General features: G+C 41.7%; 1 protein-coding gene across 1 annotated transcript; it reads left to right on the plus strand.

The window, feature by feature from the left end:
* Positions 1-25,745, plus strand: LOC113405341 (thioredoxin domain-containing protein 2-like). Its single transcript, XM_029914335.1, has 6 exons — positions 1-79; positions 626-927; positions 19,819-19,923; positions 21,532-21,591; positions 23,667-23,732; positions 25,531-25,745. Exons 1-6 carry the CDS (start codon positions 1-3, stop codon positions 25,591-25,593), a joined length of 675 nt encoding a protein of 224 aa, XP_029770195.1. The 3' UTR covers positions 25,594-25,745.
* The last annotated feature ends 327 nt before the right edge of the window (positions 25,746-26,072 follow it).

A 26,072-nucleotide genomic window follows, 5' to 3' on the forward strand; every position in this document is an offset into this window, starting at 1 on the left:
ATGCAGATACGGTCAGGAATCGGATCTTGTGTTTCTCCTGCAATTGTTGTGGATATAACAAGCACCAAAATCAAAGCAGGTAAATAACTGCGCTGCTGACTTTGGATCGTCTCTTTTGGTTGATTTGTTTCACCAGCTTATATTATTTCCTGTATGTATTTATTATGAATAATGAAAAGTGGCGCATGAATCTTCGCATTTCTATCAGTTCCTGTCTTTATTGGCCTTCATCTGCTAGGAAAACACCAGGACTGTAAGGAGAACATAGACCCTTTGCTATGTGCAGTTCAATAGTTATCCTTGCAACAGAGCTGCAACCACACAAGAGGAGTTCTGAGGGGTCTACCTGGAGTGAAAATATGTGTTCTGAAGCCATATTGGAAAGGACGTTTACGAGATACTAAAAAGTTGGAGTGGGCTGGCCATGTTCTAATACCTCCCATTGCTGCTGTTGTTGTGCTGATGCTTTGCAACCTAAAACGTAGAGCGGGCCTGACCCTGACCTCCAGATCCAAGGTTATAGCTTGCTCCTGTCTTGAATGGGCTGCATCTGAGCCGTCTGAAATTTAGAAAGATTTGGATTCAGAGCTGGACTTTGACTCCCTCTTCTCTGATTTGGATTCAGATCTAGATGGCGAGTCCCGCGACTGTTGTTCTGGTCTGATCATTAGCTTTTCTCCATATTTTGATCCTTTCAGTGTTCATCATTGTAAAGATGACCTGAAGACCAAGCATTTCCTGGCAGTTAACAGCAGACTGAAAGGACTGAGGCACAAAGCCAAGGGCTTCCACCCCCATCAGCCAGCTATTTACTGGCTGGAGATGCCCTCCTCATATGTCATTTATTGTATTAAAACCAGCCTAGGGGTAGAACTTGCAATGGCGAGTGTTTATATAAGAATTATACCATCTCTGACATTGCAGAAGGTGCGTGCTATACTCACTAAGTCAATCACACAACACTGTTACAATAGCAAGCAGTTTGCTTGTGAGCTGGGATAGTTCCAAATGAAGCTGACGATTCCAGCCTCCTGTTAATGAATAACTGCTAAGGCACAGGCAATCTTCAGTGGCCATTCGGAAACGGTGCGTAAAATTGTGTAACCATAACTGACCATTCCAGTTAATATTAATTGGGTGCAAAGAATGTAAACATTAACTTTGCTTGTAAATGATTACCTTGTTCAGTCTGTCTCAGGGTTGCACCTTTTTTGAGGCCCTGTTTCTATAACCTGGCTGTCTAGAGAAATGATTTACAGTATTTATAAGGCATTATGACCTTGTGTGTAAGAGAAGGTTAAAGGTGTGACATGACTGTGCACACCACTGAGCCTAATTAGCCATTTGTGCAGACTGTCACCAGTTTGTGTTTACAGCTGCATAAACTGCATGTGCAAATAGCCAGGGCATTTTGCATGCACATTTACCTGGCTAGCTTGTCTGAAAAGCTGACCTTTGATTGTGTAAAAAACAAGATTTTACAGAGCCTGAGAGCAATAGAAATACTTCAGTGATGGTTTTAGAGGAAAATGGAAACATGTTTTTTTAATAGAGAAACACCCCATGTGGCATTTTCCACCCTATCACTGCAGAACCGAGGGACAGATTTTTAAAGGTATTTATGCACCCAGAGATGCAGACACGTGCCAAGTGGGATTTTCAAAAGCACCTCGGTGGCTAACTCCATTGAAATCCCATTAAATGCTTGATATCACTTTAACAGTAGATTCGATGGACCTGGTGGTAAGGGGAAGATTATGTAAATATGCAAGAGGGTGGACGTGATTGGCACGACATCAGTCATGTAAAAACATACTTATGAGCTCTGCAAAACATAGGTTCTGTACAGCTGTATTTAGGAATGTGTTAAAGGGAAGATTGCGGATGCTGTTCAAAAGCTTTCTTTGTTTTTTTCTTGAGTTTTAAACAACAAAATAAACAAGCAAGGCAGGGGAGAGGTCTAAAAATAATTATGTAGTATTGTGTTAAGTATGACAGGATGGAGAATTAAAAAGAGGGGAAGAGAATAAAGAGAATAGACAAAAGTAAGAGGAGGCACATGCTACATGGGATTGGTACAGTGCTAGGTGCTATTTATATTTAGTATTCACCCCAGCTTTATTTGCTCAAGAGCTTCAGTCATTATTTAATCCCACAAACAGAGCCAGTTTTCTTTTTTAAAACGAGTCTTGCGTTCCATGCACAAATATGTGCAGCTATTTGCATGCTTACATTTGCTTATGTAATTACCACATTCTAGCATGCAAATTGGGTGACTATGCCTACGAATAGTTAGTTAGGCAGCCAACTAGCCCTGTGTGCGTGGAAGCTTCCATTTCCTGTCTCTTTTAGGATTTTGCATAGTCTTGATGATGACTATAGTATATGAGGCCTAAATGTTTCAATATGGTTAGTGATCATCAGTTTTTGGGTGCTCAACATGAGACACCTGAAAGGGTTTCCAGGCAGCTGGTGCTCAGTACTTTCTAAAAATCAGGCCCCTTAAAGGCATCTCAACTTGAGCACCCAAAAATTCAGACATCTAACATCACCAGTCACTTTTGAAAATTTAGGCCTGAGCACTTTTGCAATGTATACGTACAGTCTCAATGACTGTGGGCTCAAATGCACCTATGCAACAGCCTGCACCTTTTTGGGGCATGGATCGTGGGCATGGACCATTTCTGTGCGGCCCTTTGGGCTGGACTACATATTTGCGACTTAGCCTTTTCAAAAGCATTTGACCGCATGGGCTGCATTTTTAAAACTTTTTAAATTAATTGAGGGTGAGATCCTCACCCCCACTCCTCTTTACACCATGTAAAAGGGCCGAAGCAGCATCAAAGGGCCCCAAAAGTCCTGATTCTGGACATGGGGGGGATGCTCGTGGCATAGGCACTGCAGAGACAGCCATCAGGCTGCCTTTTAAAGGTCCCTTACTAAGCCCTGGCTTGCTGGGGGCCAAGCCACAAGATACAATACTGTGGAGATTCCAGGCAGTAGCATGGCCCATAGGGCAGTGCCAGGAGGTTTTAAATAGGTCTGTCTAAGTTATATTGGAGGGCCCAGAAAAGCCCAGCTTCTGGGCAGCGCAAAGGAACTTAAACCCACTTTAGCCTTCCTTCTTCCTACAAATTCTGAGCCACACCTCTTGGAGGTGAGCACAGAATCCTACCGTGTGTCTTTTTACTATCTGCAAGGCTGCCACTTCATTTAGTGTGCAGTTACCATAGTGCTAGCCCTCCACCTCCAGGGATGGCTGCAGCCTCCCAGCACGGCAGAATTCATCATTTTGCTACCACGATGGCACAAAAAATCCACAATTCCAGGAAGAACGGTGTATGAACTCAATCACCGTTCTGATAAGATCCAGGACTACCCGTTCCAGTCTCAAGGTAAGACTTACGTTGAATATTAAATTAACACTGCCAAATACGTCACTTCAGAAGGTCACAATCTCTGGACAATCCCATAACATTCAAAAGAGTCCCTGATGCACCAGAATCTGTATCCCTTATCCCCACCTTCATGCAGACAGGTGGGAGCCCACTTTGCAGGCAGGATCATGTGTTGTGGTGTTAAGGAGAGGTGCTGAGCTAGAAAGAAGTTTTACACATTTTGATCTATAGCGTTCCACGTATTTCCAAGCAAAACAGGGAAGGGGAGTAGAGTGGAAAGGGGGGAAAAAACAAGGAGAAACTGAGGGTGGAACAAAGGGAGAGGAAGAGAAAAAGTGCAAGAAGAGAGTGGCAGAGCCAAAACAGATAATTTTCTGGCATTCAGGGGCGGAACAGTTCATTTTTATGGGTCTATGCTCTGAATGTGATGTCGCACAGAAAGAACAATAGTTAGATCTTCCCTAAACGAGCCCTGTCTGTTACAATGCTGCTTCTTAGAAACTCCACAAAGCACTCAATCCCTTGCTGTCAAAAGGGGAATGGCATTCAATTTGAGCAGCATGCCAAAAGGCATTAGGCAAATAAGTGTTTGCCATGCAGATCAGATGTTATTAAGCTGTTTGCATGGCATTAGTCACAGAGCACTTTGAAACTGCATGTTGGGTGCTGTATTGTTTATGGTATTGGTCAAAAAAAAATTTCAGCTGCCCAAAATTTTAGTCAGCAATCAAAAGCAGTGCCACATTTTTTAATGGCAGTGCAGAAGACTTTTATTTGTGGTGTACCATCCTTTCCCCTATAATGACATATATAGTTACCTCTTTATGTACTAGCGAAAGAACTGGGCCAGAACCCTGTAACAAAAGGCCCCAGAACTTTGGAGACATTCCAGTCTGGATCTAGATCTAAATGAATGCAAGTCTCTGGCCCATCTCTGTAAAGCATATTTAGCAGAATTCTACTCTGTATGCTATTGAGCCCTCAGAGAAGAATGTTTTTATCTAATTGGTGCTTGAAGCTTCCTTATATTTGCTCATAAAGTTACGGGGCATGATTTTAATCTCACACCAGCTTTAATACTGATGTGTTACTCCTGCTTTACACCAAGCTAAGTGAGATTAAAATTCATAGCTCTCGTGCCTTATTATTGAAGGAAATGTAAACGGTCATAAACTTAATAGGGCAGATTCTGCCAGTCTTACTTATATTGAGTGGTACATTCTCTGAGAATAGCCCTGTTGATTTCAGTGGGAGTCCTTGCAGAGTAAAGGACTGCTCAGTGTAAGTAAGGGTGGCTGAGTCTAGCCCTAAATATTTTTGTTCCTTCCAGGTACTCACTTAGTTTTTGATGAGCAAGCTACATTTTCAATTCATTTACCCAGGGGTAACGCCGCTGAAGTCAGTGGAATTCTTCCAGATTCACATTCATGGCAATGTGATCAGAATTTGACCCAAAAGCCCAGCTTCCTGCCTGGATGGGAGAACCCCAAGCTTCCAAGCACTGGGAGTGAATGTGTTTTGTATACTTCCTGGAAGAGCACAGCTGACCATATCTAAAGAAAGCACGACCAAATACAACCTGCTCATATAGACTTTTATATGTATCTGCAAGCTAGGCACTTAACTGAAGCTATGCTCAGACAGAAATGGTTATTTGTTCCTCCCTGAAAGAGGAGGCTTTTCAGAATGGCAGAACACTCGAGCACATCCTCTCTAAAATATACAATGGCCTGATAGAACATTTCCTTCATTATCACGTTGCCTTTAGCATGCCTCAAGAAGGAAATCCTCAAGATCTCCTTCACAGAGGAGCAGTGCGCCAAAGCCCTGATGTACCTGCTCTCAGCAAACAAATACAAACAGAGGCAATATTTAATATTAGTAATGTAACTTACATAGGTCACAAAGCACCCCATGACAATAAACTGTTATTGACTGAGCCTCTCGGCCTCGCTCTCTTTTCTGTAGGAAAAATTCTGGAAAAAAGAGATGGCTTTGCTAAAGAAAACATAGACCTAAGTACTAACCCTAATCTTGCCCCTCCATCTTACGTTCTTATATGGTCTCCATTACCGTAATATGTTAGCACCTAATTTTTTTAAATGTATTTATCCTCACAGCACCCTGAGAGGTAGGGCAGTGCTTTTATCCCCATTTTAACACAAGAGGAACTGAGGAACAGAGAGACTAAATGACTTGCCCAAGGTCACAGAGGAAGTCTGTGGCAGAGCAGGGCATTGAACCTGGGTCTCATGTTAGCACCCTAATCATGGAATAACCGGGAATCCAAATCAAAGGCTCGGATACAAAAAACCCTGAAATCACTGGGAGTCTTTCTATGGGGATGAGGGAGTATTTAGGAGGCCCAAAAAACTAGATGCTGGTTGTGTGCCATCAAAGTCCATTCATTAGACAGATTGTGGCAGAAAGAGGAGGCTGGAGTATAATATTAGTAATACTGGACTCTTACATAGCACTTTTCTTCTACACTTTGCAAAGGTGGGTAAGTATCATTAGCCCTCTGTTTACTGATGAGAAAGTGTCAGCCACGATGTTTACATACCTTTGAATGCTCGGAACACTGTATAAAACCTTGTAAGGCAAGAAGAATATTACCTTTAAAAAAATAAGCTTGTTATTCCTGGAGGGCACTCAAGTCATCTAGGCATGTACCACCTGACAACCCGCTTGGCCCCAGTCTATTCCAAGGAGGCTGTCACTTTCCCAGGGCACTTATTTTACAAAATCAGAGCTGATCCATGAGGTATAGTGGAGTTGACTGGCACCTCCTTTTTTCTTGATCTTACGGTCAAGGTGCTTGGATAACCAGCTCCCTGTAGGGGAGAGGGAGACTATAATTGTAAGGTACCGTCGTCACCTCATAAAAGATGCTCTGGTTTATTGTCTATATTATGTGTTTATAGGTCATCATCTGTGGATCTGTCATTAGTCTGTTTCAAAACTGGAGGCCTGATCCTCCCATGCCCTGCAGCTTGTACAGTCATTTACACCTGTGCAAAGTGCTGCCAGATCAGAATTCTCCACACCCACTGGTACTAGATTTTACACCCACTTTGCACAGGTGTAAATAAACACAAGAGGCAGCAGAGAATCAGGGCCTGTGTGTTTTGTAAGTGGTAGGGACTCAATTGCTCTTTTTTAACCTCCTCACCATTATTCCAAGTATTACTGCAGACGCCATCCTGGACCTTATGAGCAGTTCATGCTTAACTAGTGATCTATGGGAAGTCCTGTGAGAGAGCATCCCGTTTTCTTTGTGACACATGCTGGCACAACTTTAAGCACTGCTATAAAATTGTTAAATATTTATTGCAATTTTACATGTGCCTTATAAAAACAAAATGTTGAAGAAGAACAGAGAAAAAAGTATCAGAGGGGTAGCCGTGTTAGTCTGGATCTGTAAAAAGCAACAGAGAGTCCTGTGGCACCTTTAAGACTAACAGATGTATTGGAGCATAAGCTTTCGTGGGTGAATGCCCATTTCGTTGGATGCAAAAGTGTGCAAAAAGAGAAAAAAGAGCAATCACGTAATGCCTTGTTCCAGTATAAAAGAGCTGAATACAGAACACATCCATCAGGAACGTCCTTAATTACATTTCAGGCACAAGGAAGTACTCTGTCCTTCATTTTATCAGAGCTGGCATGTCTGTTGCTATAACCACGGCCTGTGGCAGTTCCATTGTGGCAAAAAGTGTCCGGGCTATTGCAGAATGCATGAGACACTCCAGCATCTACAATGCAAATGTCAATATTTTTTTCTATTTAGAATCCCATTCACTGCCCCACACATTTGAATATTCAGCTGACAAGCTAGCTTTGGATGCACACCCCTGCCTGCTGGTTGTCTTTAATGTAATCATGAAACCAAAGGGGTTGCACTGGTGTAATTAAAGACAGAGGGTCTAGGTCTCCTCTCATTTACCCTAGTTTGACACTGTTGTAACTCCACCGACTTCAAGAGAAAAAACAACGAGGAGTCCTTGTGGCACCTTAGAGACTAACAAATTTATTTGGGCATAAGCTTTCATCAGATGCATGGAGTGGAAAATACAGTAGCAGGTATAAATACACAGCACATGAAAAGATGGGAGTTGCCTTACCGAGTTGGGCGTCAGTGCTAACGAGGTCAATTCAATTAGGGTGGATCTGGCCCATTTCCAACAGTTGACAAGCAGGTGTGAGTATCAACAGAGGGAAAATTAATTCCAGTTCTGCAAACTTGACACCATCAAATTAGGCCTGAATAAAGAAAATGTTGACTCTTACCTCTCTCGCTTTTCGTTCTCTCATCTATAAAATGGGGATAAAAAAAAATGGAAACACAGTGAAATTGATAAGGAGGAGTACAAAGAACAGCACAAGTATGTAGGACCAAAATCAGAAAGGCTAAGGAACAAAATGAGTTACACCTGGCAAAGGACATAAAAGGCAATAAGAAAAGGGTCTTTAAATGCATTAGAAGCAAGAGAAAGATGAAGGAAAATGTAGGCCCTCTACTAAGCGGGGAAGGAGCACTAACAACTGATGATATCAAGAAAGCTGAGGAGCTTAATGTCTATTTTGCTTCAGTCTTCACTAAAAAGGTTAATGATGACCAGACACTCCACAGAATTAATATTAACAACCAGGGGAAAGGAATGCAAGCCAAAATAGAGAAAAAACAATTTAAAGAATATTTAGATAAATTATATATATTCAAGTCAGCAAGGCCTGATGAAATTCATCCTAGGGTACTTAAGGAACTAGCTGACGCAATCTCGGAGCCATTATCAATTACCTTTGAAAACTCCTGGAGGACAGGAGAAGTCCCAGAAGACTGGAGAAGGACAAACATAGTACCTATCTTTAAAAAGAGGAACAAGGAGGACCCAGGGAATTATAGACCAATCAGCCTAACTTTGATACCCGGAAAGATACTGGAGCAAATTATTAAACAATCAATTTGTAAGTATCTGGAGGAAAATATGGTTAAAGGGAATAGTCAGCATGGATTTGTCAAGAACAAATCTTGCCTAACCAACTTAATTTCCTTCTTTGATAGTATTACTGACCAAGACGATGGGGGGAAAGCAGTATATATGATATACCTTGATTTTAGTAAGACTTTTGAAACAGTTCTGCATGAGATTCTCATAAGCAAACTAGGGAAATGTGGTCTTGATGAAATTATTATAAAGTGGGAGCACAACCAGTTGAAAGATCGTACTCAAAAACTAGTTATCAATAGTTTGCTGTTAAATTGGGAGGGCCTATCTAGTGGGGTCCCACAGACCCTGGGTCTGGTACTAGTCATTAATGACTTGGATACTATTCTGGTACTAGTCATTAATGACTTGGATCATGGAGTAGAGAGTATGTTTATAAAATTTGCAGATGACACCAGGCTGGGAGTGGTTGCAAACATTTTGGAGGACAATATTAAAGTTCAAAGTGACCTTGGCAAATTGGAGAATTGGTCTGAATTCAACAAGATGAAATTCAATAAAGACAAGGGCAAAGCACTTCACTTAGGAAGGAAAAATCAACAGCACAACTACAAAATGAGGAATAACTGTCTAGGTGGTAGCACTGCTGAACAGGATCTGGGGGTTATAGTGGACCCAAAACTGAATATGAGTTGTCAATGTGATGCAACTGCAAAAATGGCTAATATGATTCTGGGGTGTATTAAGAGAAGTGTTGTATGCAAGACACAGGAGGTAATTGTCCTGCTCTACTCTGCACTGGTGAGGCCCCAGCTGGAGTACTGTGTCCGGTTCTGGGCACCACGATTTAGGAAAGATGTGGACAAATTAGAAAGAATCCAGTGGAGAGCAACAAAAATGATAAAAAGTTGAGAAAACCTGACCTATAAGGAAAGGTTAAAAAAGCTGGGCATGTTTAGTCTTGAGAAAAGAGTACTGCGGGGGAACCGGATAGTCTTCAAATACGTTAAGGGCTGTTATAAAGAAGACAGTGATCAATTGTTCTCCCTGTTCACCGAAGGTAGGAGAACAAGTAATAGGCTTACTCTGCAGCAAGAGAGATTTAAGTTAGATATTAGGAAAATCTTTGTAATTATTAGGGTAGTTAAGCTCTGGAATAGATTTCCAAGGGAGGTCGTGGGGTCCTCAGCATTGGAAGCTTTTAAAAACAAGTCCTATCAGGGATGGTTTAGGTTTACTTGGTCCTGCCACAGTGCAGGGGGTGGACTTGATGACTTTTCCAGGTCCCTTCCAGTCCTACATTTCTATGATTCTGTAGTGCTATAGAGGAGAAATGGATCCTCTGGCTGGAAGAAAATGCTTTCTTCTTGTTTACATCTCTTTTTAAAACTATGGAGCTATTCATTGTTCATCAGAACAATCCTGAAGCAATCCTGTGTATATGCATGCGCTCAGTTGTGCAGGCGATGTGTTGGGTCTCAGCTTTCTTGTAAGGACACCCGGGTTCTATAAGGCAGAAAAATCAATGTGCAGTTTTTACCCAAGTTATTGAAAATGCTACAGAAATTAAGCTATTAGAAAGCATCCGCTGGAAATAGTAGATTGAAGCAATCAGGGGGAGGTTTGAAATGAAAAATTCATGCTGCTCCAGCAGATCTCTCTGCAGCATGAGTGTCTAATGGGCTCATGGCCAAACTGCTAGCAAATCAGAGACTGATGCGGAGCAAGCTCTAAAACTGAAGATAACCAAGGTACAATTTTAAAGATGCCTCTGTGTTGCTCAATAATAATAGTTACCTAGCATGTATCAAGTCACTGGGTATTTTGCTGGAGTAAGCGCAGAGTAAAAACGGAATAAGGACCTCAGGGCTTAGCCCATAATGAATTTAATCTTCAAATTGTTTTTGTAACTATTATCTAATCCTCACAAGATCCTTTAGAGGTAGATAAACATTATTATACCCATTTAACAGATTGATGCCTAAAATGAGGCACTTAATTCCATATTCATGCACCTAACTGAAAGGGGTCTGATTTCCGCAGGAGAGGAGCACCCACAGCGTCCAGAGACTTCACTGGGGAGTTGTCATCACTTAGTAAAATCAGAGCAGCTATATTGCAGTGCCTAACTTTAAGACATCCAAGTTAGAAAATGTTTTTGTAGAATTCCTTTTTGATTTTCAGGTCATTAAAGAGCTCCTGGTGGAGCCATATTGGCCTCTTAGTCTTCTTCGTATCTTTCCTTTGCATCGGAATAGTTTGCAGTTGTGCCTTACTACTGTCTCCTTGAGAATCTGCCAGCTCTCCTGAATTCCTTTTTCCTTTAGATTTTCTTCCTATGGGACTGTACCTACCAGTTCTCTGAGTTTGTTAAAGTCTGCTTTTCTGAAGTCCATTATCCTTATGTTGCTACTTTCACTCCTTCCTTTTCTTAGAATATAGAAATCTAGCATTTCATGATCACTGTCACCCGAATTGCCTTTCACCTTCAGATTCACTATCAATTCTTCCCTGTCTGTCAGAATCAAGTCTAAAATGACCGTCCCCCTAGTTACTTCCTCCACCTTCTGGGACAAAAAGTCCCTGATACATTCCAAGAATTTATTGGAAATGTTGTGTTTGCCGTATTACTTTCCCAACAGATGTCTGGGTAGTTACAGTTCCCCATTACTAGCAGCTCCTGTGTTTTGGATATTTCTGTTATTGGTTTAGAAATGCCTCATCCACCTTCTCTTCCTGATTTGGTGGGCTATAGTAGACCCTCACCATGACATCACTCCTATTTTTAACCTTTTTATTTTTACCCAGAGATTCTCAACTGGGCTGCCTCCCACCTCCTTCTGGACCCCAGAAAAGTATACATATTCTTTATGTATAATGCAACCAATATTTTAAACATCAGTTCAGGTCCACTGCAATCAATGAGACCTACTCACGGACTTAAAATTAGGCTTTCACTTAAGTACCTTGCTGATTTAAGGCCTTTGTGCTGCACAAGTATTAAAATCTGCAAAGCATAGTCCATAGCAGACTTCTTGGTAGGTTCTGTTCTTCACCTCTCCCAGCCTCTGAGAAGCTCTTCAAAGATATTATTTTTCCTTTACACCCCCCTCTCCCATGTTAGTGTTGCAAGGCTTTGGGAAATAGGAGTGTCTAGAGGTATGCTCTGAATATGGCCAGGTGTTAACTTAGTTTTATCTCCTACGCCAGCTCCTTCCAAAGTTGAGCGCCCTTGACTGCTTTCTAGAGACTGAGGTTTAACAGAACAAGCTACAGCCTTCATTCAAGGTAGATTTCTTACCCATCTACCTTCCAGCATGATGGTTGACCAACCCTTTTAGTCAGGATCTCCCACAAAATCCAAAGTGCTCGGTTCCTTTGTCTCCTTGGGTGAAAGATAACTTGGGGTTCTTTGCCCCTGCCTTTGTAGTCCGATGAACTTTTGAAATGGATTCGTCTGATGATAACTCCCCAAAGTAAAGTTCATGCAAGCTGTGGGGAAAGCAGCATGGAGTCTGCTGGTGAAGGAAATTCCATGCTGGTTTCTTCCCCCACTTGGTGATGATTGCTAAAATGCAAATTATTTAGTTCCTCCCCCCGCAGAGTAACTGAATGAACATTAAACATGTGACTGTGAAACTCCTCCCCCCATCATGATAGTGTGAGGTTTTGCCTCTACCCCTTGTTAGCTCGATAGGTCTGTTTATGCAATATGTAAATACATTCTCATTGTCATTCAAAAGTAACTCCCTGGTGGGGAAACCACATCCCTTTGTCTAGAGTGGAGTAACTCCTGCTCAGCTGGCAAACACAGTTTGAGAACTATAATTTCAGTTGATGTCTATAACTTTGCATCAGTTGCTTGCATCTACGTTACATGATGATAACAATAACCAGTGAGTTATGAGCTTGTTATTGATACCTGGCATGATACATATCAGGTATGTTTCATGACATTAAAGAATTGTGGTACACTAGAACTTGGCAGGCCAGCTGAAACTCACTACCAGATACCAATGAACCCCTTGTCTTGGAATGCTGTTAGTCAGAGACTGTAAGTCTTACTATATTAAAAGTTGTTAACCCTGTCAATGATGGATATCTTCGAAACTTTATTTGGGTTTCAGTTTTCATGTATTCTGTAAACAGGCTGTATGACTACCAGTGGCCTGATTCCCAGTTCTGACTGAAATCTACACAGCAGAGAGAGAGAGAGGCTTTATGCCACCTTTGTACTTCTTTGTATTCTGGTCCTCACGGCTGCTCTAATTTACAGTCAACTGTCCATGGACACAAGGGTATATTCTGGCAGTTGAGAGTAGCAGAACACATCAGTGCTTTCTTCCTGGCCAAGCCTCCAGCACAACCCTACCCCAGACCCTATCCCATTAAGAAGGGACATGTAGCACCATTATGCCAGTTATGCACCACCCAGAGAATCCCCTTACACAGTTACCCACTCTCTGAAGCCTCTGGTTTTATGACCCTTTATGCTGCCAAAGTGGTATAAAGTGGCCCTAGGCATATCGTTGGCATGTATGAGAGAGATATTTATCCTCTTCACAAAAGGAGAGGAATAAGCAAAGGGCAATAAAAGCACACTGTAAGGACTGTGCAGCATCTACCAGGCAGGATAAATCACCTGGGAGCTTGGTACATGGTGAAAATCCTTTAAAGACACAAGGACAGCCTATGGAAATGAAATAATAAACAGACATGTTTTGCCAGAAAGAAGGTGTGTAACTAACCAGTACAATAACTGTGAACCCATCTGATAAAGAACCAGGGATTTCCCCTAAAGCCTGGTGAAAGGTGATACCTGCTTGTACAGGAACAAAAAGAAAAGGTCTATTAGAAGTTAGAAATATTTTATCTTTACAGTCAAACATTTATGTTTGCCAGTTAAAATTGTTCGTATTTTTCTCATTAACAATCAATTTAACATTTTGTATTCCTTTTGGCTTGGTCTCCACCAACCTCTAAACCATGTATATTTTATAGGGTACAAATATTTATGTCATCTGAGTGCAAAGGACCTGGAAATCTATTCATCTTGATAATCTGTCTACAATTATAGGGACACCAATAACCATGGTATCTAGAGTCAAAAGATAATTTGCACAACTACTGAATCACATTTTACAATCATTCAACTTTATTCATTCCAGGATTTTAAAGCATGCAGCAAACACCAAAACACATGCAATGAGCCCCAACATACACCCCCTCTAAAAAATAAAAAAACTCAGAATACACCAAAACCGAAATACAGTATAAAATGTTCTTTTAAAAGTTCCACACAGTTTGAAAGATTCGAATGGAATTGTCCATTTTAAATATGAGAAATATTTTTTAACCTGGTAGAATCTTTCAAACTGGTGGAACTTTTTTAAGGGTGTTCACTGTATAATTATTAAAAAGAACGAGGAGTACTTGTGGCACCTTAGAGACTAACAAATTTATTTGAGTTTATGCTCAAATAAATTTTAGTCTCTAAGGTGCCACAAATACTCCTTGTTCTTTTTGCTGATACAGACTAACACGGCTACCACTCTGAAACCTGTATAATTATTATTATTTTAACTGTGTAACCAAGGCTAGTTTAATTTAAGTAATACAAGTGACTACTTGAGATTTCATAATTGTAGGAAGCCTGTGGTCCAACACTGACTTGGGAACTCAGTAACCCCCCTGATTTCTCCTTCTGAAACCAAAAGAAGAGAAAACTTCATGGTAACTTGCGGGCTCTCAAAAAAATCATAAGTCATTCAGAGTCGACTAAAACTATTTAAATAAAGCACACTGGCTGGAGTTTTTCCAGTAATATAAGCTGTAAATAGTACTATGTCACAAGCAGTAACATCAGCAATGAACAGTGAGCAAGGAGTGAGGGAAGGAGGAAGGAAATCATATGACTTTTGGCTAGGGCCTATGCATGTGAAATACTTCCTGGTCATTGTTACACAGCAGTTTTTTCCAAAGTCACTGAGCTTTTAGCCATGAGCTATGTAAGGAAACGTAGGCCCGCCCTCAGAATGTTGCTGTGACTAATGCTGCATACAAGCATCTCTCACTATTTGATCAAAAGTTGCTTTAATGCCAAAAATTTCCCTACCTACTGCCCTCTCTTTTTCGCCCATGTGACACAAGAGGCCCAGTTTAATTCCAGAGAAACAAACTCATATAGGAAATATTTCCGTCCATGTAATCATTTTTTTATTTTCCATAATTAAAAAAAGAAAAACAGCCTTTTATTTCTTAACATCTGTTTTCAATTTTCCCAAAGACAAAATGCATTTGCATTTTTTTTTATCCTATTACACTATTCACCCAAACCTCAGCGTTCTTTTTTGCTTGTTTATTTTTCCAAGCGCACACCAAAGCACACCCCCATTTTTAATTTGTACATTTTCAATTTGTCTGGTTTGTATTTCTCTGATTTTTTTTATCTGTAGATTTCTGGTGTATTGTCTTTTCATTTGTATAAATAAATATGGATACATAAAAACTGCTTTCCTCAGAAAATTTTAATTGAAAAACTGAGTGTCTTTAAACCAAAATATTCCAGGTGAAAACCAAAACTGTTCAGTATTTGAATTTCTACCAACAAATTGAAATTTTCTGTGAAATCCTTGATCCCCCTGACCCCTTTTTTTTTTTTACTAGTTTGAGTCTCCTTTGTGGATTTGGAGGCTTTCATCTCACTGGCCGTGATTTGGTTTTCAACACATCTCACACATTTTATTCCATTACCTCATTTAATACTTGCCCCTAGGCATCACTATGATTTCGGGGAAGGGGGACGTGCGTGCATCCAGGTTAGCAATCGAAAGCGCAGCCTGGGGCATTGCGACCTGGTGTGTGGCGTTCCAGCGCCACTCCGATTTGGCCCGGCAGCCCCCCTGGCCCTGTCACATGAGAGGGGCAGCTAGGCCAAATCTGAGCTCTTGGCTGTGACCTAGGGTGACCAGATAGCAAGTGTGAAAAATCGGGACAGGGGATAGGGGGTAATAGGAGCCTATATAAGAAAAAGACCCAAATATCGGGACTATCCCTATAAAATCGAGACATCTGGTCACCCTACTGTGACCCCACTGCACCGTGCCCGGAGGGGGGAGCTGGGGCAGGAGCAGCCACTGTGGGGTGAGGGCAGCCCAGGCTCACGCTCCTGCCCCTCCCAGGCAGAGGCAGGCAGGGACCTGACTGCTTTGGGGCCGGGGGTGACATCTGCTCTGCAGGGGGAGTCAGTGGCCGCCTCGCCCTCTCGCTGAGGGAGGGAGGAGCTGTGGTGATTCCTCGGGAGGATTCCCCCGCCCCCGCCGCCTGACAGCTCAGCGGAGTCCCGCCGCCCAGTCAGGGAGGGGGGGGGTCTTAACCCGCGCCACTCAGCGCGCGCCGAGCCGAGGGGGAGGGGATGGAAACCCGCGAGCACGAGCTCCGCTACGTCAGCCGTTGGCGCGCATCCTCTTCTGGGGAAAAGGGAGGGGCGGGGCGCGGACCGCGCGTGCGCACTGAGGCCTGGGGGGTTGGCCTCTATATAAGCAGGAGGGCGGCGGTAACGCGCCACAGGCACTAGCGGTCCAAGTATCAGTTAAGCAGCGTCTCGTGAGCGCAACCCGGGCGGCAACGATGGTGAAGACCGTGGAGAGCCTGGTGAGCAGCGGTTGGTGGCGGGGCGGCCCCGCCAGCGTCTCGGGGGCGGGTAGGGCCCGCTCGGGGCGGGCGGGGTCTCGAGGAGGTTCAGTGCCCGGGAACGCGCGCGAGCGCCGCCCCGCCTCGTGCCCGCGCCGTAAGGCTGCGTGGCCCCGCCGCTGGGGGGGCGGGCGCGGCCGGGCACGGCGCGGTTCTTCCCCCTTCCTCCGGGGCCCCGGTGTCCTCGGGGCCTGGCCCGCTTTGCACGGCCGCCCCCACCCCACTGCGCCAGGCCTCGGGGAGCTGCTCTCCTGAGGAGCCTCTGGCTGAGCCGGCGGCCGGTCTGCGCTGGGGAGGGGATCCGTTCTCCCCCCCCCCTGGCGGGACCCCTTGTGTGGGAACCCCCCCCCGGTACTGCGCGCGCCCGGGTAACTGGCCCCTCCCCCCTCTGTAATTGTTTGGGGGTCTCGGTTCGAGTGGTTCTGCTGCAGGGCCACGGAGTTCCATGGGCCAGAGCGGAGATCCGCTGCCGGGTAAACTGTCAGCAGCTGCGGCGAGGATTGGCGCTGTGGGCCCACCGCCCCAGTGGGCCCTGCATCAGTTAATTGGGAAAAAAAAAAACTTCAGCAGAAACTGATGTCGGGCACGCCCTGTGCTATCAAAGTATCGCTTCTTACTTGTCACTGGCAGAGGTAGCGCTTTGATGATGTCAAGGCACTAATATTTTGTCTGCCCTCTAAAAATGAGACTGATGAATACAGGTTCCGTGTCCTCTGTTGATTAGCTTGTGTGATAGTGCAGTAGTGTAACAATTATGGAAAGTAGGCAGATTCCCTTCTTGGGGGGAGGAGGGAACATTAGGTCAGGAATGGTTTGTGCTCATCTGTGCAAGGAGTTTGCCTAGTACTTTGGGAAGTGTGAGTAAAAGGGGGACCCGATGTTGACAATAACCAAGTCACTGTACTAGTGGTCTTGGCTTGTCACAAGATAGTGTTTCTAGAGAGCTGTCAATGACGCAAAGCTGCTGTGATTGTGTCCTCCTAATTTAAAACTTACGCTGTTAAACAGAATTATTCTAGTATTGAATTGGGTCCTAGTTTTTTCATGTGACCCAAAACTGGGTTTGCCAAGGTAGTCTTCAGCATAAAACTGAACCAGATTATACCCGCTGGTCCCACCCTAGTGAATTTCATTGCCTTTATGAATGCAGTGAAGTAGAGAACATGATAATGTCTGAATAGCATGTCAATGAATAGTTGTTGGTGCCCAGGTAGGTTAATGCTAGGGCCTCTGAACCAGTATTTTAGTGTTCAGTCTTTTTATAGCTTCACCAGATTATCTAAAGTAATGCTGGTTCCTTCAAAATCTGATTTGGCTTCTTTGATCCCTTAACTTACAAGAATTGTTACAGTGCACATCTTGTACATGGCCACAAATAGTCAGGAATAAATGAGTTTTATATTCTACAATTTAATTGTTATGATTAGTGTCACTGCATCTCTAAGGACTACAAATTCATCTAACATGGCTACCTTGAAATTCAGGCTGTAGCAACACAACCAAATCCAATTTGTACAGATGACTGTCTCTGAATTCCACAATACAGCAAATTACATAGCAGAATTTACTTGCGGATAATGTTCAGCCAACAATAAAATGGTACATGTTCCGTTCCTCTATCAGTTTTATTTGTAGCATACAAATTGGGCTGCTTTTATCAGCCATCTGGCCAAATTTCTGAATTATAACATACTAAAGGAACACAGCAGTCTTTTAAAATACCTTAAAGTGGCTGTATCTAAAGCTAAGCAAACCTAGTGGGCTTTTAATTGCATTCATTTAACTGTGTGGGATTGTACCTTTTGAGTCTTGTGCTCAAATTTAAGCCAGCTGGTTTAGGTGACATTCAGCTAACAGCTCAGTCTTGGTACAAAATATAAATCTGCTTCCCAGAGTCCCTTGGAGTGATGTTGGCTCAAAACTAGTCCACTTTCACAAATGTAGATGGTTTCACTACAGGAGTCTAACAGCTCTAGCTATATCTGCCGCACATGTAAGCTGCTTAAATAGAAAGAGTGGTTCCATCCTTTGCTGAACTTATAGAAGACTTGGATGTTGGTGCAGGAACATGAAGAAAATTGTTTTCCTGGTGGAGTCTAAATGATTGTGCAGGTTTTAATATCTAGTAGGCTCCTTAAAATGTAGCCGGATCATGTATTGTTACATCACTTTGGAAGATGAGGCGGTGTTGCCCAGTGGATAGGGCACTGGACTGCAAATTGATTCTTCTGGTTTCCAGTTTTGACACTGACCTTCACACCTCTGCTTTTCCTCTTCGTCAAGGCAGCTTGAGCTATGTAATGTGGAAGGTAGCTTGCAGTGCCAGCCAACAGTGCTCATCAACTATAGACATGAGGTGTTTGAAACTGAAGTTACATCCAGGTTTCACTTCAGAAACTCCTTAATTTTTTTGAAAGGAGGAGGCAGGACACAGATGGGGGAGAAGGGGATTGATTTTTAAAAGTAGTATTCATCATCCTTTTTTCCTTCAGCTGAGGTGACTTAGACCTCACCTCTCTCCGTGTCCCAGTACTTGGTACCCAGAAACCCTGTCTTTATAAGAACATTTGTCACCTGTTTTCTCCATATCTTGTGACTTGACACTTTCCCAGTCTCCCCAGGTACTGTTAGCAGTTCCCTGACAGTCTCTCAGATGTTTATCATGCTATTTTGGGAATTAAATAAGAAGTCACTTGGCTTGCAATCTAGGTATATAGCCTAAAACAATCTGAACATCTACGTCCTTCCCTCCCAATGGTGTTCTTATCTAAAGAAAAGGCAAACCGTACATCGGAACTCTTGATATGTCATGCATAGAAGCACTGAACTTTGCAGGAAAGCTTCCTTTTTATTGCAAAGGATGATCCACTTAAGTATGAAGACTGTATAAGTGGTTCTATAGTGCAGTGTGATTAGCTTATACCTTGTTCAGGGACATGTAACTGAAGTGAGAGGTGTAATTCCGATCTATCCATTTTGGATTAGGGAGGAGATGCTATTGTGCTATGAAAACAAAAGGTAGGGCTTTGGTAGTTATGGGCATGAGTCGCCTGCTTTGCATCAAAACCTACTGCTTTGGTGATATTTAAGAGTAAAAGTTCTAAAATGTAGGATGAAAGAACTGGACAAACTTGACTGAATGGAGTTAAAATGGCATTTTCAGGAACAGTTGACTGGAAACAAACCTTTGTATATAAGGAGAAGCTGGGTTTGTAGTTTCTATCTGATTAGAATAACAATTCTAATAAAAAATTTGTCAGATACCCTCATGTATCAAACATACCAGAACACTGGCAGTAGGAAGCACCTGCTTCACTAGTTAGAGCAAGTATTTGATTAGAACTCGACAAACTCTCCTTCTCTCTTGCCTAATCTGCATGCCTAGTTCCTTTTTAATGCAAACTAAAAAGGAAAATCTAGTCTCATGTAGTAGTTCTTTTGTTTGGCTTTGGGCCAGCCAGTACAACAAATCTGCTGCTACAACTTGGTGGGTAATTCCTACATGAGAGAACTTGTTCTATTGCTGAAAAAGTAATAAGGTTACTGTAATAGCTTTTGGGTTGTTGTAGGAGACATTTTTTGGACTCGCGCTAGTGTATTCAAAATCCACTGATTGTAAAGAAAGTCTTGGTATGCAACACTGGCTATTAGGATTGAGCCACCAGAATATCCAGTCTGTAAACAGAGTATGAACTTCAAAAACAAGTTAGTCATAAAGAGGGGGACTGATTTGAGCACACTTGCAAAAATAAAACTTGGTGTTGAATCTCTTCTCTCTACAGGTAGAATTTAGGACTGAATTGACATCTGCTGGTGATAAGCTTGTAGTTGTTGACTTCTCAGCCACATGGTGTGGACCATGCAAAATGATCAAACCCTTTTTTCATGTAAGTAACAATGCCAAACTCAATACTCTGCTAGTTTTTACAGCTGAGACTTGACTAGTGCAATGCTATCTTATTATAAAACTAGGTCACTATGGATGTCTGAATGGTCTTGTGTTACTTGACACACATGGGGGAAGACTTGCAAGAAAATCTCAGTTGTGACCTCAGTGTGACTGTAACCAAAACAATGATATTCCTAATGTTGTCCAAACAATTCTTCACCATTCTCTTTAAAGCATTCCCTTCCTCCCCCTCCAAAAAAGTGAAATGCTCTTCACAACTTATTGTGAGGATCATAACAAACTGACAAGGTCAAGAAAATTGAAATAAAATTCATAGTCTCTGGTGCCATAAAAGACAGCCTTGTCAAATGATTTTGAAGTCTAAAACTCAAATAACATTCTAACAAAATCACAGAACAGGCTGAAATAATATTAATACTTACAACCCAAACAAGAAAAGTAAAGAACTGTAACCCTGCATGCAACTCTGAATAGCCATCAGTGAAAACTAGGAATCATGATTCATTAGTGTAATATGTGGTCGTAAACTATTACAAATGTGTAGCTTCGAAGTTGTACCAATTTCCTGGTACAGTAGAACCTCAGTTATGAACACTTCGGGAATGGAGGTTGTTCGTAACGCTGAACAAAACGTTATGGTTCTTTCAAAAGCTTAAAACAGAACATTGACTTAATACAGCTTTGAAACTTTACTATGCAGAAGAAAAATGCTGCTGTCCCTTTTTCAGTAGTTTAACACAGTACTGTACTGTATTTGCTTTTGTCTCTGCTGCTGCCTGAGTGCATACTTCCAGTTCCAAATGAGGTGTGCGCTTGACTGGTCAGTTCGTAATTCTGATGCTCATAACACTGAGATTTTACTGTATCTACTTACTTTATGAAGGGTAAACCTTTTTGATGAATGAAGGTGCTTCACATGTGACTCTCCAAAGTTTCAGCGCTATTAAAACTTTTTGTTCTAATTCTCTTGAGGAATTGGGTCAAACTTTCACAAACTATCAATTTTCTTCAGTCAAAAGAGAAAAACATTACAATCTTTAAAGCTATTAAAAAGAAGAATACATGTTTGAGATCCATCTGAAGGAAGAGGGTACATGTATCACTCTGTAGACGTGTAAATCTTACTCTTCAACTGACTTGCAACTTGCTTAATGGTTTTAAAACTTCATTATGGCTTAGGAGCATGCAAATATAATCATCCTAGAGACACATCTGTCACATGACCTCATGGTTGAGGGAAATGCCCTAATAAGTTCCTCTCTAACTACTCTTAGTTTAAAGCTGGGTAGTGGAAGGTTTGCCTTTTACTAAAGATCTTAGTAAAAAGCATTTGAAACTAAAATGTACTACTAAAAATCTTAAAATGACTTCTGTGGTACATGTAACTGAACTCTTGACGCTCCAGCTAGTGACATAATTGCTCTATGGCAAATGAAACTTGTACTTATCTACTTTTTAGTAAAAGATACTGACTGGTAAGATTTGTTTTGCCCCATTTGGGGCTCTTATAAGACTCCTAGAGCACTCTTAAACAAGGTTTATATGAAGTAAAAACTGCAATTTTAACACTGTTTTAAAACTTTAGAGTCTTTGTGAGAAGTTCCCAGACGTCGTGTTTCTTGAAGTTGATGTGGATGATGCTCAGGTAAGGTCCTCAAATAGTGCACCAAAAAGTAATACTGTTTGTGGCAGAACTGGCAGTAAAGGTTAACTTTGCCATGCAATCTAATACTGGGAAACTTGTCTCCTAAAAAGTTGGTCTTTGCTCTCAAAATGGTCAGTTGCTGCAACAGTGGTTACCTAGAGCAAGAAACTAGGGATTAATTGTTATTTCTAAAGGGAATATTTTAATCCCTCTGTTAGTAATTCAGCATTTCTCCATCATGTACTTTAATTCCTAGCCAACACTAATTGACAAGAGATCGGTCTGATTGCTAAAGTGATCTTGATCCTGTACTCCTTGCATATCCAAAACTCCTGTTGTCCTCAGTGCATGTGAATAACACTTGATGGAAACATTCAAACTAGACTAAAATATCAAGAATTCATTTTAAAGTCCAAATGTTAATAGGGGGATTTCTCTAATATCTGGAATCAAGCCATCTTAAAATGTAAACTTGAGTTCGTTTTCAGTTCTTCTAAGGAAACTGAGATCCTCTCAGGAGACTTCTTATGTTCCTAAAAGCTTATGCTTCAGGGTTTTAGCTGGCCATCTACAGCAGTCAGTTAGGGATTCTCTTGCACTCTTACTGTCCTCCACCCATTGTATTATGGGTTTTTTAATATCCTTCCTCAGAAGCATTGGGGTGACCATTGCTGCAGATGGGACATTGGATGGTGAGGGACAGGTCTCTGAGGTGGCACCACTGTGCAGTCTCAGATGCCTGGCTAGCTGGTTCTTCCTCACATGCTTAGGGTGTAACTGATTGCCATGTGTGGAGTTGGGAAGGAATTTTCCCCCCAGGTCAGATTGGCTGTGGCTGGCAGAATAGGAGGGGAAGAGGGTTGACTTCCTTTGCAGCATGTGGATGTGGGTCAGTTGCCAGAATTATCCGGGTATATTGCACAATCACTTCCATGCCATTGAGGGGGGCCTTGGGCACAGGTGCCCCTTGATCCTTGCTTTTGTTGCTTGTGGTACATATGTCTAGTCTCCTGTGGGTTGTACTACTTTGGTCAAATTTCAGTTGTTGGGTGTATTGTGCAGGGGATGGCCTACAAGATACAGGAGGTCAGACTAGGTGATCTGATAGTCCCTTCTGGCTTTAAACTCTGATAACTGCTCAAAGCTTCCACTTGGCCCTCATATAAGTGATACATTTGTTGCATTCTGAAGTACTTATGCTGTAGTAGGCTTGTCTGTGTATTGGCAGTATTTCTAGCTTGCCTGCAAATCTTGTTTAGAATCTGCAGTCATCTTGCACTCCCCTCCCATAGTTTGCTAATGTTATAGAGGGAAAAACTACCTACTTATGTATTTGTCTTCCTGTACCCCTGCTGTGAAGGTACCTTGAATAGCATAGGCACTGCTCTCTGCAGGGGTTGTAGCCAATCTAAATTTCACTCCCTCTTTCTTCCCCCCCCCCCCCCCCCCCCCAAACTTTCAGTTAGGATAACTTAATCAATCTTTGGATATGTGATCTATTAAAGCTGATGCTTCTCACCTGAAGCTATTGTGTGCTAGTGATAAACTATTCTTGAGTGGTAATAAACAGCAGGAACACTACTCATTGCTTAAAAGTATCTGTCCTTTCGTAATGAGTGATAAACACTTCTAATTGGAATATCTTCATAAGCCTTTCCAATATAGGTTCTTAATAATTGGAACAGATGGAAGTAATGTCAGATTGCAAACCTGGCTGACTAGTAGATGCTTGTTTAACAAACTCATTAGGCAGACCTTCAGCTGTGAAATTACCTTACAAATAAGGCATGATATGGAAGAAAGTTAGCTTTCTGTAGTATTGTGCTACTTTCTGCAGAAGTAGTCTTACTTGTTTCTGTCTTAACAAATCCAGCAAAGAGGATGAAACCACTGCTAGTTGTAGGAACAGGAAGACTATAGTATATCCACATAATAACTAGTGACTGGTCTTAAACTGACCAGAGTAGCAAACAATTACTTGGTTCCCTTTCATTTTCTGTAATCTGGTACAGATCTGATGTCTGGTTAGTTGTTTAATTTGCCAAGCTAAAATTGCAGTGAAACTTTCTTTTTAGGACGTTGCTTTAGAGTGTGCAGTCCAGTGCATGCCAACATTCCAATTCTACAAGCAGGGCAACAAGGTAGGTTTTCAACATTCTTAGTGAAACAGTATAGGTGTGGGGAGGGGGGATACTGGATGCTAAAACACTAAATATGAATTAAAATAACTACATGTATAGGGCCCAGAAAAAACATTTTAATGAGGTTTAACTTAGCTGCTGGAAGTTATTTTAGGGGAAAATAGACCACTGGGGCAAGTGACCACACACATAATAGCCGTTTCCTGAATAAGTCTCTGGAGAAATGGCACCTTGTGAAGATCTCACAATAGCTTGCATCTCAATTTACCTCCTGAGCAATATAGTTCACTTACATGTACTCAGAGAGAGCACAAATGGCTTTAGAGTAGCCTCAGAAACAAGGAAGTTCATATTGGCACCCTAAAAAAAGGATAATGCCTAGCCTTCTGCAATGGGTCACTAATGTTAGAAACAAACTACTTCTAAGTGATTTAACTGCATGTAACAAGTTCTGGCAACACTCTAGGTTTGTATTCCAGGTAAATCCTAATGTGAAGTTTTGACCCAGACTTTGAGCCTCTCTTCAGAACCTAATATGTCTGAAACCTGCTTTATGCACCTATCCCAGCTGCAGGCCAGCTGGACTTAATTTTAATTAATATTCCTATCTTTTTGTGACCCAATCATAACTAAACAACAATTCATAACTCTTTTCAAAAAACAAGCAAACTAATCTATTAGATGTTTTTAGTCTTCAGCTATATAGAAAGGCGAAGGAAACAAATTCAGTACTTCTGCACAATACCAAAATTGTAATTACTGTAAATGATGGCAGAGCTGATAAAGTCTAAACTCCAGGCGCTATAATAAAGAACTTGGGCCAAGACTACTTATGCTTTCTCTCAACCTAGAGGTGAGCTTCTGGTTGGAATATCTGGTTTAGTAACCTCATTTGGCTGTCTGTTCTCCAAAAGCACTTAGTTATGAAATAATTGGATGGATGGCTGTGCTCTAATATAAAACAAGTCCTTCATACTGACTGTCATCTTCATTGTGGGCTAGTGTATAACCAGACTTGCAGGCACACTGCTCAAATAATTTTGTTCATGTTAGGAAGGGCCTTCCGGGGGTGGGAGCTGTGGCTTTCAAAAACTAAATTTGCCCATCAGAAAATATGCCTCAAATGTTGGGTGGATTGAGTAGGTGGTTACTATGTCCAGTGTAGACAAGACTCTATCTTCTAGAATCTCTAGTAACTTTCTCTTTAAAACTAAATATATCCTTTTGTTGCCGAGTCTGTTCCTTGTCCACAAATCTAACTCTGAAAACATGTTCTCCAGCAAAGTATTACCTAAAGTTAATTCATCTGAATGTGAAGTGGTGTCATAACACCTTAATGCAGTAGGTGAAAAGACATTGTCTTGCATCCAGAGTTTAACTGAATAGTTTGTGACCTCTTGTGGATAACATGCAAGATTTTTGGTAAGAAAAGTTTAATTCTTTACAACTTTTGAGAGCCAAGATTGACATGGCATATGTGTAGCTGTTTCTTATGAAATCTGTAAGTGTGTGTGTGTGTGTGTGTGTGTGTGTGTGTAAAAGACTGGAGTCAGTAGGAGGTGCTTGGAGAACAATAAAGCAGAGTCTGGCCCAAAGTGTGTAAAATACTTTGGGGTGCGGAGCTGCAGAATACAAAATCTGGAAATCAAAACAATACTTCAAACCGCCAACATTGGCCACTTCTTTATCCTCTGATTTATGGGACTAAAATTGCCAATATCTTTCCAGGAATTATAAAACTCTTTGGGCTAAAAATCACTATTTTAAATGGCTATTCTTAAACAAATTATTGTTACAGGTGCATGAATTCTCTGGAGCAAACCGAGAGAAGCTGGAAGAGAATATTACCAAGCTACGCTGATCGAACAGTGTGAACAGTTAATGTTGACTGTTTATATATAGCCTGTAACTTTTTCTACTTATGGAGTCTAATCAAGTTAGCTAAATATGTATCCAAAAATTTTGTCCCTTCAGACTGTAAATGAGTACAATAAAATGTAAATTCTTCACTTACAGAGACTGCTGTCCAGTGTGTGAAACTAGGCAGCTTGCATAAGATATAGCTGTATTACTTCTGGGGGTGGATGGCTAGGTGGTAATGTGGTGGTCTACTGGACCAAATGCTAGATATGAAGTTAATCCCCTCAATCCCTCTGAAGTACTCTCCTAAAACTAGATGGCCATTCTCAGTAGTATTGACCTGTTTTGTACAGCATGAGAGCGCCAATTTCCAGCAGTCTGTCCTGTTTAAACAAAGTTCTCAGTGCAAAAAGTTCACCATAACCCATCTTAATCCAAAAAGCATGTTTTGCAGTAATAGACACATTACATGGTACTATT

The sequence above is a fragment of the Terrapene carolina genome, unplaced genomic scaffold, assembly GCF_002925995.2.
Source record: "Terrapene carolina triunguis isolate 2854851 unplaced genomic scaffold, T_m_triunguis-2.0 Scaffold35098, whole genome shotgun sequence".
In the NCBI taxonomy this organism is placed as follows: domain Eukaryota; kingdom Metazoa; phylum Chordata; order Testudines; family Emydidae; genus Terrapene; species Terrapene triunguis.

Coding starts and splice junctions, on each gene's coding strand:
- LOC113405341 (XM_029914335.1), top strand. CDS start 1: ATGCAGATACGGTCAGGAATCGGATCTTGTGTTTCTCCTGCAATTGTT. Junction 928..19,818: donor CATCTCTGACATTGCAGAAG/GTGCGTGCTATA, acceptor TTCTCTCTACAG/GTAGAATTTAGGACTGAATT. Junction 19,924..21,531: donor TGATCAAACCCTTTTTTCAT/GTAAGTAACAAT, acceptor TTAAAACTTTAG/AGTCTTTGTGAGAAGTTCCC.